General features: G+C 30.0%; 1 protein-coding gene across 1 annotated transcript; it reads right to left on the minus strand.

Moving 5' to 3' along the window:
• Nucleotides 1-168: 168 nt before the first annotated feature.
• Nucleotides 169-10,829, minus strand: LOC107451308 (ribosomal protein L10Ab). Its single transcript, XM_043041915.2, has 5 exons — nucleotides 10,638-10,829; nucleotides 10,364-10,519; nucleotides 4,681-4,829; nucleotides 2,025-2,197; nucleotides 169-375 (listed from the first exon to the last, which is right to left on the minus strand). The coding sequence occupies exons 1-5, from the start codon at nucleotides 10,640-10,642 to the stop codon at nucleotides 205-207; spliced, it is 654 nt and encodes a 217-aa protein (XP_042897849.1). The 5' UTR covers nucleotides 10,643-10,829; the 3' UTR covers nucleotides 169-204.
• Nucleotides 10,830-14,665: the final 3,836 nt, after the last annotated feature.

The raw sequence follows: 14,665 nt of genomic DNA on the forward strand, positions 1-14,665 counted from the left end.
AAGCAAAATTGGTCATTCCTCTTGGAAGAAATGCAAATTTTCCCTCTTTGTATATTAAATCTGTTTAATTGGACCACCCAAGAAGGAATCTTTTCACTGAGCTTGTGGTTTTAACACTAGACCTAGACATTTCAGTTAATGACCATGAGCTATAAAAAATGAAACAAATTTTGAGTTAATTTTGTTTATTGCAAAAACATTGAATTAATACAATCTGACAGGTGGTCCCATTGTTGTCTTGACTGTAAGGGAGCGAATATTTTGCCAATTTTTCTTCAACAAGGAGACTAAGAAATTAATAGCCAAGTTCAAATTTTGGGCCAACTCCTCAGAAGTCATCTTAACGTGACCAATGGCAACAGCTAAACACAACACCTAGAAAAAGAAATATATATTTAGCCTATTTCAGACATTGCATTGAGTAGTAAAGTAGGTAGCAGAAATTAAATCCAGTAAATTCTAAAAATCAAAACCAAAGCTATTTCTATAATATTCAAAATTTCTGATCAAACGAGAACCCAGTTGAGTTGACTGCATCAAAACTCTAGGACTGTAACCAAAACTCTAAGAGAGTTACAATGGTAATTAATATAGGGATATATCCACAGTTCATTGCACACACAACACAATGACCTTGGTAAATATCCCAACATAAAAGTTTAGCTCATATATATTCTGACATCTCATGATAGAAACAGGCACTAGTTAACAAAAATAACACATGAATAATAAAACTATTCCTACAACATTTAAATATTAGTGTTAAACAGAGCTATAAATACTAACAACTCTTTTCTCAACACTTAAAATGGTGAATATAATGGGAGCTCAGAAACAGCCTCTAATTTTCTTCATGAAACTAAGACATTTAGAGATCATCACAGCAGCAAGATTGTTTTATTACACTAAAACAAGCTCAGAATATTTTTTCTCAACACAAAACTCAGACTATTGAGCATTCATCAGAGCCTTAATTAAACATTTTAAATAGAATCGTTAGTTAAGTGTCCTCAATCTGTCATATAAACTTGCTTACCATTCAGAAGAAATTTGCCAACTACACTCTTGGATGATTAATATATTCTTTTAAATTGTCCTGTAGTTTGTTTGCCTACTGACTTAAATAATTTAAACAAGTGTATGCATTTAAAAATATTTTAGGCCCATTTAGGCAAAAAATGGTGCAAATGCACTATTTTATTATACCTCTTGGAATAACCTGCATACCCAGCATAAGGAGAGCAGGGAATAGAAGAGGAAAACAAATAAAAGTGAAACTAATTATGATAATTTTAAAATCAAATGCTCTCAGTAAAAGATAGCAATCATAACATATCAGATAATACATGCATTAAAACATCATAGAGCAAGTTCAGGACTAGAAGTTCAACATTTTAAATTGCATCTAAAAGAACAATTTAAATATTCAAAAATTCTGATACAATTGCAATATTATTATATGGATTGATAGCTTTGAAAAGTAGATAAAAAAAAAGCAAAACTACACAACTCCACCACTGCATACAAAAGCTGTTACTGCAAAAACACATTCCTAAAATCCTGATTAAGGGCTATTAAAATTAGCCGTAATAAATTAACTATATCCGTCAAATTACAGTACTTTTATTGTTGTTTTTTAGACTGATTAAAAATCCTAATGATTGATGATTTTTAATGCATCAATACTGCAAAAACTACTGCAAAATCAGGATAAAGCTAAAAATAACTATAAAACATTTTTATTCAAAAATATCAGGACACTTGTAACTTTTGAAATCTCTTGATTCTCAAGACACTCTTCAATTACAATGATAAAAGACCATGCCATAATTAATTATCAATGTAGATGAAATAATTATGAATATTGAAACAATTCAAATCCATATTCTTATTACAACAATTAATGTCCACAGTTAGGGAAGCCAAGCATGCCAAAAAAGGACAGACTTGGAGCAAAACTGTGCCAATCTTCATGATACATAAAATAAATGCAAATTATAATTTTAAAAAAAGCGAAAACATACCTTCTTCATTTGGAACTTGATGGTAGCCTTAACTTCATCAATCTTAGCCATCATGGATTCATTGTGAGTAAGAAGGGAAGGAAACTTGCCAGCCTTGTTTAATCCAGGGCCCAAAAGCCTGGGGATCTGCTTGATCAAAGATTCAGAAGCAAGGAAAGCATCGTACTTCTTAGCTGCAAAAAGAGCACTAAATTTTAAAATCAACTCGCAAATATGATGAAATATTTATAGCAACATTCTCAGGGTTCATACAGAGATCAGAAGAAGAAATCCAAGGAGTCCAAAATTTGAAGGACTTAAAATTTTGACTTTGTCAAACAACTTCATCAAGAAAAATTAATAAAGTTATCACTTTTACACATAAATACATTTTCCAGTTTCAAATATTTAAATAAATCTTGTTAAAGTACACAAGTTAAAGATAACATAAAAACCTACCAATCTTAAATATTTACGTTTGAATAGATAAGAAAATCTAAGGCATTTTATACAACAAAAAATCACAGTAAATTATTAATTAAGTTTAACATTTACAATTAAAATTATTTGCTGGTATTTTTTTCCTCTTACTCGTGCAATTCGTGCAACTATTAGATTTTGACAGCTAAGTCATATAATTTAGTTTCTCTGATTGAATAGCAAAGTCATCAGCGTACTTAGTAAGTCCATCTATGCAACACAATAATCTAAGGAGTTTCAAAGGATTAATTTAGAAATCTAAGTAGTTCCGAGTACTCCTCGGAGACTTATTTCCAAGGAGTATAAGGAGTCTGTATGCACCCTGCATTTTTGAACTTGTCTGGCAGTTAATTAGATATAGGAAGATGACACTACCTATACTACTCAAAATACCATGGTTTTTATTGTAGCACACTGCAGACATCAACACAATATCTATTATGCTGGAAATACTAACACAGGTGCAAACAGGATGAACTTTGAAGTTTTATTATTGAACAAATCAGTGATTTTAAATCCAACACAATGAAATAACATCAGTTCACCAAGGTGAAAGATAATGATACAGCACTTCATAATACAAATCACCATGGTAAGGTACAATGAAAACTGTGCAAGGAATCTTAGGAAATGAATGGTGCCCATTACTAACATAGACAAAACAAATTACTTATCAGGGATCTGTCTAGGTTTTTCTGAGAGGTACCTATTTTGTGAAAATTAAGACATAATTTGNAAAATTAAAAATTATATTGAAAAATTCAACACAAAAATATGAATTTATCATTTCTTACGGGATACAAAAAAATAAAATTTAAGATAAAGTATTTTGTGAAAGTACCGCTAAATGTTAGTAAATTTGGTCTGGACAGACACCTGACTTTACAATACCTTTATATAGCAGTTAGAGCTGAATTCCCTATCTTTCCATATTCTCTTAGGTGCCACTGCCAAGCTACAATGCAATTAACTTTTGGCAGAATGTCCACAATTGCAGTGAATATTTATGTGCTTCTTACTACTCAAGTTTCAGAACTATAAATAAATATGTCAAGTAGATAACTAAGGTCAATTTTATTTAAAATCAATCTACTCAACCTACTTGTTATTATAGCACTCTGATGACCCATTTCATTATTAAATGATCTGGAGGGAATTCAGGTGCACTATTGTCGACAGCAATCGGAGAGCTTTAAAACTGACTTAATCCAAAATAGCCTTCATACAATTTCTATGATAATTGTCAGAATGAAATCCTTGAAAGATTTAAATTAAATCCCTCACTATCATTTTCATCTTACTTTAATATTGCACACAAATAGGAACTTACTTTTATATAAATATAAGTAAGAGGGTTCTGAGTGCCTACTTACTACAAAAAGCAATGGAAAACATTGAAACTGTATTTAAAGAAAAAAAAAATTTTTTAATACAACACAACAAGCGTAAGCAAAAATCAATTAAATAAAATCAATCCTTTTAAAAGGATAAGAGCAGCAATTTAACCTTACACAATCTTAAGAAATAAAACAAATCAAAAATTGTCAGGCAGATAACTAAGATTAGTTTTAGTAAAAATCAATCAACTCAACCTACCATTTCTTATAGCACTCAGACGACCCATCTCATTACATAATGATTTGGAGGGAATTCCGTTGCATAGGAATACAATGTTCTTTTGATTAAAAAGAACTATTTTTTAAAAGTATAAGATATATAACCAATGTAACAATGAAGTACAGCATGAAACTAGTACAATTTAAGCAGTACAAAAAATTTGCTTACAGGGCTTAGCACAGGTCACAGTCGAAAAATGTGTAGAAACATCGATGGCTGGAGAAATCAAATACAACTTTATATTATCATTTTAGTGATCTGCCATTGAAATTACATATTTTAAAGATAGTGACATTAAGTGAGAAAAGCAACTCACACCAAGACCTGTGCTTAGTGTAGCACTGTTTAAATACTTCCTGTTATCATTCTTAACTATCACCTCAAAAAGTATGAGCAAAAAAAATTTAATCAATAAATTTGTAGGAAAGAATTTTATGAAAGTACAACTGTGATAGTTCACTATTATTAATCCTTTCCATCGATATTGCACTAGATTAGGAACCTACCAGTGTATAAAACACAAGCAGGAGGGTTCAAAGTGCTCGCTTAATTCAAATGTCTAAAAAAAAATCCAACCTACATAATTTTTTAACAAGCTTTTTATTCTTATTCAGCTTCTTTAAAGCTTCTGCGTCCATGCATTCAACATCATTTGCCTTTGCTTCATCACAATGTTGTTGATCACCAAGTACACACACCTTAAATTTAGGTCTTGGAATATTCTTTAGCCTAAAAAATAAAATTATCATTCGAGATTTTATATAAAAAGAATTACAGCTCAAACTATCAGTTTTCAAACTAAATTGAAGTGTATATTGGGATACTCACATTTGAGGATCAGGGTACATGTAATACATTAAACCAAGTAACAATATTCATTATAACCACAACATTGTCTAATGTCCTTTGTTTAAACACACTTGTCTCATGTTTTAGTGTTCTAACACACAATATTGTTTTACAACATTAAGTCGCAGTAATCGTCACACGAGTTAGGTTTTTAATTAATTAGAAGCAACCTTCCTATCTCGGATTTATGAGAAATTCGAATTATCTACTTCCAAACCTTCATCTATTTTTTTTCTAAAAATAAACAGCTTAAAAAACAAAGGTTACAATAGATATCATTAAAGTTAAGAGGCCTTATAGTTACATTATGTGTTTGCCTATATCAGTAACTTAATCTTAATTCAGATGCCTGAAATCTTAAGTCACTATACTGGTATGCCAACTTATTTTGCAATGTATTGTACAGGTCTTAAGGTCAATTAAGTTATGTATGACTAAGGATAGTGTAAACAGAATAGTTTAACTAATTTTCATACATCAAATCGATAAAATACTTGAGATATATATTTCTTGGTGAATTAAACATCAAAACCATGATCTGGTTGAACTTTCCACAAGCATGCCCAGACATCTTCACTAAGGTTAACAATAATTAAATACCACAATTCAAAGTTTCAAAGGTTTTTGTACAAACCATATTAAGAACATTTACAAAATAGAAAATATCTAACTGGTTGCTATTCATTTCATAAGAATTCAGAATTATTCAGGGATGAAAGTACCAGTTAGCAAAAAAAAAAAAGCTGAATTCTACATAAACACAATCAAACACTATGAAATTAATAAATGTATGGAACTTAAAAAAGCTTTGAAAAAGATGAATTCAAAGTAAAAGCTTTTAAAAGAATTCTAAGTCTCTTTCAATAAGACAAAGTTAGATCAAGATTTAAGATTTATAAAATGGAGCAGAAGCATTTATTCAGTGAAATTTAAATTTTTCCTAATTATAATTTTAAACATTTTTGACCACTACTATATTAAAGAAAATTAAGCATTATCTAAGACCTAATAAGCAATAAAATTGTAAATTCAGTACCATGTGGCAGAATCTCAGCGTCTGTCACAAAACGTTACAGAATTTTTGCAGAAAGATTTTCTTTTTTGAAAAGTGAAGCTTTCTACAGAAATTTAATCATACAGGACAGGGTATCTGCTACATTTTAGATTTTCAAATTTATGACTTTCCATGACAAATTCCTAGAATTTTTCACAACTTAACGAAGTTGCTATTTTCTCTGACAAAGGCTCTAGAAATTTAAAAAAGCATTACNAAGATTTTTTTTTTAAAAGTGAAGCTTTTCTACTGAAATTTAATCAAACAGGACAGGGTATCTGCTACATTTTAGATTTTCAAATTTATGACTTTCCATGACAAATTCCTAGAATTTTTCACAGCTTAACTAAGTTGCTATTTTCTCTGACAAAGGCACTAGAAATTTAAAAAAGCATTACAATAACATTCCTTGAAATGATAGGTATAACCAAAACTGTTATACTCTGCATCGTCATATAGATTTTAAATTTTAAAAACAGGGTAAAGAAAGAGTTGAAGCAATAAAACATACAAAAGCAAATAATTGTTTTCTTCAGATTTAGATTCTAAAGATACTTTCCTTGTTGATCCGACAGGAAAGAAATACTCCCGATTTTTCTGTTCTCATTTCGGAATTTAAAAAAATTCGCCAATAACTGGCTTGCTTCAGCTAAAATTTAAATTGATAAAAGAAAATAAATAACAAAAATTCTGAAACCACAGAGATAATTCGCTCTAGAAATGTTTTTCTCTCTCATTTTTTGAAGAACATGATAAAAACATTTTATAATTTAATAAAATATGATTGAGTGGGGATTTTATATTACCATGAAATGGGAGGGGGATATTTTTAAATTCAAATTTAAAAATTAGATTTTTCAGCAACCTAAATTCATGATTTTCTTTAAAAAATAGATAAGATCATGACATTTCATGACAAATTTTGTTAAATTCCAAAATTCATGACTTTCCAGGTGCGGGGGATACTCTATGAACATAATATGTGAAGCATGTATCACATTCTGATGTTGAGCTCAATTAATGCAGATAATATTCGGCAGTTATTGATAATGATTTCCACATGGTTCTTAAATATCCAGAGATATTTCAAACATCTTACAATAGTGCTACAGAGTTTTGTCACAGATACCTTGAAAAAATGCTGCTTGTTTTATAATAATGTAGTAAAACTTGAGATAACACAAACACTGAGAACTTAGAAAAAAGTATCAGCTGGTAAGAATCAATAAATACAAGATTTTGTGTAAATAAAATTAGAACTTTCGATTGGCAGAAAATTTTGACTTAGTATAAAATAGCGGTTTCCAAAATTGCATGAATTAGCAGAAGAATCACATGCCTGATTAAAAGAGAGTAAGAACAGCTTCCTCCTCTTTAATATCTTAATTAAAAATTTAAAATTAAACAAAGAAACAATTGTGAGTCCCTACTCAAAAATCCTGAAAATTTCCAGAGCAAAATCATAATTGGCGTATATCCCAAAAAATTCATATCTTCATAAATTTAAATTTTCNTAATGAAGATAAACAAATTTGTGAAGGGTCCGATTAAAAGAAAAATCATTTTGTGAAGGGTCCGTTTTTAAGTTAAAATATTTTGTGAAGGGTCCGTTTTTATGAAAAGATATTTTGTGAAGGGTCCGTTAACAGGCCCTAATTTCATCTAAACAGACCCCTGATATGACTAAACTATTTACAGGTAATTTTAAGGCCTTAGCATGGGCTCTGCATTTTAATTTAGAACAGTTAGCTTTCACCTTTATCTTCTGATTGTTACTAACAGTTTTAGTCAACAACTATTTTATTTAACTAAGAAAGCTCAAAAAAAAAAAAAAAAAATTCAGTAACATCGTCCATACATACTTTGTGTTCACAACGATCAAATGCGTGCATATACAAACATGGGAAAGACCAAAAATAAGAACTGGCAGAGTCAGGATATGAAATTATAATGCACGGTTGAACAAAATTAAACAAGCAAAGCACGAAAGAGGAGATCCACAGATCAATGTCTTTCTGCATAATTCATGAGGAATATCAACATGGAAAAGAAAAAATCTCATTATGGAAAGGAGAAAATTTAGCACTTTTAAAAACACCCAAACAAAAAAGCACCATTAAGAGTTTTTAAAAAATGAAAATTAAAAATAAACACCTTTAAGTACTTCTTAAAAAAGCTACACACCCTGAAAAATCATATGGATTTCAGTAGCAATAACTAGAAATTCTATTTTCAAAAAAAAAACAGCAATATTGTCATGTCAAGTGACTGATAAATTCAAACATTTACTATCTTTTTTTATAATAATGTAGTTAAACTTGAGATAACACAAACACTGAGAACTTAGAAAAAAGAATCAGCTGGTAAGAGTCAATAAATACCAAGATTTTGTGTAAATAAAATTAGAACTTTTGATTGGCAGAACTGCAAGAAAAGTTTGACTTAGTATAAACTAGCGGTTTCCAAAATTGCATGAATTAGCAAAAGAATCACATGCCTGATTAAAAAAGAGTAACAGCTTCCTCCTCTTTTATATCTTAATTAAAAATTTAAAATGAAACAAAGAAACAGGAATAATTGTGAGTCCTACTCAAAAATCCTGAAAATTTCCAGAGTAAAATCATAATTGGCGTATATTCCGAAAAATTCATATCTTCATAAATTTAAATTTTCAAAACTTATTAATATATTATAAGAAATTTTAAAATATATGCAGCGTAATTTAAATGAAAAAATGATTAATCACATTTACTATACTACCAGGAAAACTATTTACAAATGAAAGAGACGGCAAGCATAAATTAATCGCAGCTAGTGAAAAATATTGATTTTTCTGGAACACAATCTAAGATCTGAATTTACAATTTTATGATTCACCAACAATTTTTAAAACACAATAACAGAAAGCTTCGACACCAAATCAGTTCTCCAAGGTGAAAGATCATGAAGCATCACTTAAAATTTATTGATTCATCATTATGGTGTCACATTAACAAAACAATCGGAAAAGTCAAGGGCAAATCATAATAGGTCACTCAGCAATTAATTTATTCTATAACCAGGGGTCTGTCTAGGCTTTTCTGTCAGGTACCTATTTTGTGAAAATTTGGACGTAATTTGTGAAAAATTAAAAATTATATTAAAAAAATCAACACAAAAATATGGACTTATTGTTTCTTAAGGGATACAAAAATGAAATTTTAAGAAAAAGTATTTTGTTAAACTACCGTTTTTCCTAAAATTGAATTTGTGAAGGTACCGCTAAGCAGTAGTAAATTTGGCCTGGACAGACCCCTGATAACAAAACATGCTATGTTTTCAAATTGCACCGATGGTTAAAATATTTCTAAGCATGAATTTTAATATCTTCACGAATGCAATAGCAGTTACAACTTAAGCTACTTTTATTCAGATTTAAATGAATTATCAAAGCTTAACAAAATTTTATTGTGAAGGCACTTGCCCAGGAACTGAGATACAAACATGCCAAACCACATTTCAATTAGAAACCAATAATATTTAGAGTAATTTTAAACTTTACCAACCAAGAGAATAGTATAAAAAGATATTATGGCTGCATTCAAGTAAAAACTAGAAATTTTACAAGGGGAATCTTAATTATTTATGAGCCAAGAGGCTTGCCTAGGTTTGAGTGGATCCTTTTCTGGAATGCATGAAGTTGCAAAGAATATTGTTTTGCTACAAATCACACTTAAGAAGTTTTCGCGACAGGAAATTTTAATCAGTTTCAGTACCATAATTCAGTTCTCCAAGGTGAAAGATCAGTGTACATCACTAATGAGAAATTTTCATCATAAAGGTACAAGTGAAGCATTAAAAGTAAAATGTGATAATGAATAAACAATACCAGTGCTGGTTTAATGGGTCATAAATACACAATTATTTCGCACTTATTTCTGCAAAAACAAACACACGTGTAATATTACTAAAATATAAATTTTTAATTTAATATTTATGAAGTTGGATTTCTATTAAAAATTAAGTGTAAGTTGTAACTAGTTCTTAACATTGGTTAAACAAATATTGAAAGATTAGATAAATATCTACTTACCATCACTGGGATGCAGTTAGATACAATTAACGGAAGAAGCAGATAATATCTACTAATTCCTCCCCAATATTTAAGACCCTGGGTGAGGGGTCCGCTAAGAGAATCTTAGCTTCCTGGATAAAATAGTCATGCTGATTTTAAAAATCTCAGTAATAAAGCATTAAACATACTATTTTTGGATATTTCAGACATAATTACTTTAGAAATTTAGACGAAGTTAGACATGAAAATGCATAATCATTATCAGCAGGACTAATTTAAACAGGTAAATCAGAAAATTCTTCATACTTGACAGTTCCAGAGAAACGTTTGTCCTTTTGGGGATCATAATTCTTCAAAGCAATTTGGAGTTCTACTGTTTCAAGGAACTTTCTGGGCTTCTTTGTGGCATTATCTAGGCATGTGTTCACACACTCATAGAGTGTATCTCTGCTAATTTTTGAACTGAAAAATACATTAAAAAAATATCATAGAATTAAGAAATGAATTATATTCGAACAAAAAAACTATTATGATAAACTGGATTACAATTATAGATGATGATTAAATAAGATTGCCATACCTCATCCTCTACAACACACCGCGAACACAAATCAGAATGACACACTCCAGCCAGATATCCGATCGTAGTAATGAAATTTAACTGTGTTGCCACATTGACATACAAAGCTCAAACGAAAAGAGAGTTGAGTTGTGTGATGGAAATGCGCTTGTGCGTAAAAGGAACAGTTCTTGACGCAGCAAGTTCTACGGTTTTCCGTTTGCAACACAAGTGCAAACAGTGTTTCTTTCTTTGCTTGAATTCACGAATAGGATTTTTTTCAGAATCTTTACTTTAGTTTAATGAAATAAATAATCTCATCCTTTTCATGTTAAACAATGTTCTTTCGCTTCATTAATCATAATGTAAAATAAAAGCAGTAAGTTTTAACATAAATTAAGAGGTATTATTAATTCATCTAGGGGAGAGAAATAATTATTTATTGGCGACGGTCTGGGAAACATCCCGGAGGATGATCCGAAGACATGCCATCACCCCAGACCTTATGATGTATCTAAAATGCCTAACCCAGAAAGGAGAAATTATATTTCTTCCTTACAGCGCACGAGGAAGATTTTATTGCATATCAACCCCTGAANGACTGATCCAAGTGGTCACCCACCCGCACACTGACCGTAGCTAGTGATGCTTGACTTCGGTGATCTGCTGGGAACCGTGGCTTAACGATCAGTCCACTGCGGGACCTCGAATAATGAACTTATGGACAGGAACCATCTATTGAGATGCTCGGCTCTGCGTGGGGACTCTGAGGTGAAGCGCTACTGGAGTGCCCGACATCTGTTAATGAGATAGTGACTTTTTCTCTTACTTGTTGTTCACCTTTTTGAAAGAGTTTGTCATTTTCTTTTGCCATTAGAAATAAAATTTAAAAAAAGTTTTCCCGGGAAGCTGGCAAAGCTGGACCAGATTTATAAACCATGATTTGAGGACAAATCAATGGTGCATCAACGAAAATAAAATAAATAAATAAACTTAATGAAATTTATATTTTAAATTGCTCAGTTGGTAATTGTAGTCAGTTAGATGCCACACAACTGACAAAGTAGTTTGCCACACAACTACATAAGCCTTGTTCATTCTAGGACTCCAGTTTAATCTGTGAATTGTTTAATAACTTTTATAAAGTTTTTTTGAAATGACATACTTTTCTGTGAAAGTTTTTACCTGAAAGAGTAAATGACACGAAATCTTGAAACATTAGTCTTTTAATTAATGAGTTACATTAAAGAAAATAACAACAATTCTGATTATATTTCTTAGATTGTTCACCCCTGTCTTAATAATCACACAAAACATATATAGAACAGTTTAATAAATTTTTTAGTCACCTTACATGAACTATTTTTTTTTTATCAAATCTGTTTAAAAAAAATAAGAGCCATTCTAAGATTCTGATTGTTAGCTGCACCAACACAAAAATGACTGAATGTCAACAATAATACAAGCTTCCTATAAAACCGAAAGAAATTTAGAAAACTTCCGTTGTATCCCTTCGCTTATGTTATCATGCGACTTCATATTTTAGGAAGTTTTATTATTGTAATGTGTGTTTAAATTTACAAATTCTAACTGATTGTGAACCTAAAAACATTTAAGAAAATTAGTATCAAAACATAAATAAAGTGTAAGGTTTGGCATGTTTTGAGTGTTATCCTTTACTTGGTTTTATTTATTGTGTCACTTTGGGATATTACTCACTAGTTTATTATATTTCTTAATTATTTTGAACTAAAGCACCTAAAAGCTAATAACGAAAACGGACCTTTCCGCCATTTTTAGTTTCTTCGTATAAAAGATCATCGGTAATTTCTCTTTGTCTTTACAATCTCTTTTCTAAAAAAATATACAAGACTTTTTTCTCTTTTCAAATTGGAATTTATATCATTATTATGGCTTTTGCTTAGAGTTGATTTCTGCTTTTGTTTCACAACAAAACGTCTGTATTAACGAAAAAATTAAGCAATGAAATGAAAGTTTAGTTTTCCGGATACAGTTTTTATTTCAAATTTCAGGAAGAAATACAAATAACGTTATTTTTAGGAATTTATTACTCATGAATTCGTTGTTCTTTAGCCAAGAGTGCCATTTTTGGCTAGATAAGCTAAAATTAAAAGCGGAAAATTGCTATAAGCAGAATGCGATTTAATTGAGGTAAGTTAAAGGAAAATGAGAACTTGTTTAGAGAAAAAATAAAAATTTCGAAAATCACGGTCAACAAAAGTATAAAATAAAATTCTTCAAAATATAATGAAAGGAAAATCACAAATATGGATGAATGTAATATCCTTTTTTCCATTTGGAAGGAAAGGAGAAAATATTACAATTTGATAAACGAAGACATTATATTTGAAAATACGTTTATGCAGGTAACTACCATTTAAAAAAAATTTTTTTTTTAAATTTATTCAATCAGAATTAACATAGAAATGAAATAAAGGAGATACCTGCATTTCATAAATTTTCTACATACTTCATTTTAAATTTTTTTCCGTTTAGTTGTCAAAAATTTAAAAAATTTCTTCAAAATATTAGTATATTTAACAAGTTATGTAATATCTATTTTTTTTTTTTTTAAACTGTAAAATCAATAATGGGGATTTTGAAAAAAGCCTTCGGATCAAAAATCAAAATGTACAAAATAGCAGGTTACAATGATTGACTTCCTTAATGTCTATTTTTAGAAGCCTTATTAAATATCAAATCAAAATTAATGATGTGTCGCGAAACATTTAAATACGTCTTCGAAACCTTACCGATCAGAATTAAGGAAAGAGAGATGAAAGAAAAAACTTTTTAAATGCAGGAGAAAACTGAGAGGTGATTATCTATCCCATAATCAATCATGTTTTGATGTTTCTAATTCCACCTCTATTGGTCACTCGTCAGACTTTGATATCGTTTTTATTTTAACCTCACTTAAATATTAATGTGCATCCCTAATGTGTGTATAACTTTTGAATTCCATTTTTGTCACGAGTTGTAATATATATTAAGAAATGATTAACGAACATTCTGTAAATTTATTAAAAATTTTCTTACAAATATCTGATTGAAATTTGTATGAAAAAAAGAACTTATTATTTTCGGAAAAATGCCATTAAGCCCTTCTCTGTCAGCGTTCGACATTTTTATGACCGTATGGTCGCCGACGCATGACGAAGAGAAGAATTGCATCTTCGAAATTGAATTCGTCTCTTAAAATCCTGCGATTATTTTTGTATTTCTGAATATTGCTAAGAGATGGCGCCACTAGACCCACTTTCTTCACAATTTTCGCAGTGAAATTTACCGCCTTCAATTGAAATCAAAATCATTTTCTACTTTCTGTAATTTCACTTTCATTATAATGAACGGTAACACTATAGTGTTACCGTTGCATATAATCTGTAATAAAATGTTTCAGTTTTCTGATAAACGTGATTTTTACGCCCTGATGTCCAAGACTGATTGTAAAGCTGTTCTAATGGTTAGGGTTAGAAAATTATTTTCCAAAGTATCTTAAAGCAGTAGGGTAATAAATATGTGTGTTATTACAGGGTATTTTTATGATAAAACTTGTTTGCATTGCAGGGAAATGTGGAAATCAGTGGGCGTGACATCACATATTTCACCACCAATAGGTCAAGCAAAAAAACTGCTTGCGGGCAAAAATGTTTTGCACTTTAGGATTAATGTTCAGCAATACAAAAATGCTTTTTATGGGTCGGAAATTCGAAAACAAATCCGACAGAAATGGATTTAAAACCATTTAATAACAACTAATTAACCTAATAGTTAAGTAATTATATCATAAAAAAGTGTTTCTTCGGAATAATTAACACCTAAAGGTCAATAAAGTACCTTTCATACATAAAGAGCTTTTTACTTATGAACCATTCATTCTATTGACTCTTGTATAGCCTCATTCCATTCAATACGAAACAATTCCTCTCTTATATTTAGATAGCCATCAGATGCGGAACAAATACAAATTTGTATTTTTTGTGTATAAAACAAGTATAACTTCTAAACTATTAGTCCAATCATTT

The sequence above is a fragment of the Parasteatoda tepidariorum genome, chromosome 4, assembly GCF_043381705.1.
Source record: "Parasteatoda tepidariorum isolate YZ-2023 chromosome 4, CAS_Ptep_4.0, whole genome shotgun sequence".
Taxonomy (NCBI): Eukaryota; Metazoa; Arthropoda; class Arachnida; order Araneae; family Theridiidae; genus Parasteatoda; species Parasteatoda tepidariorum.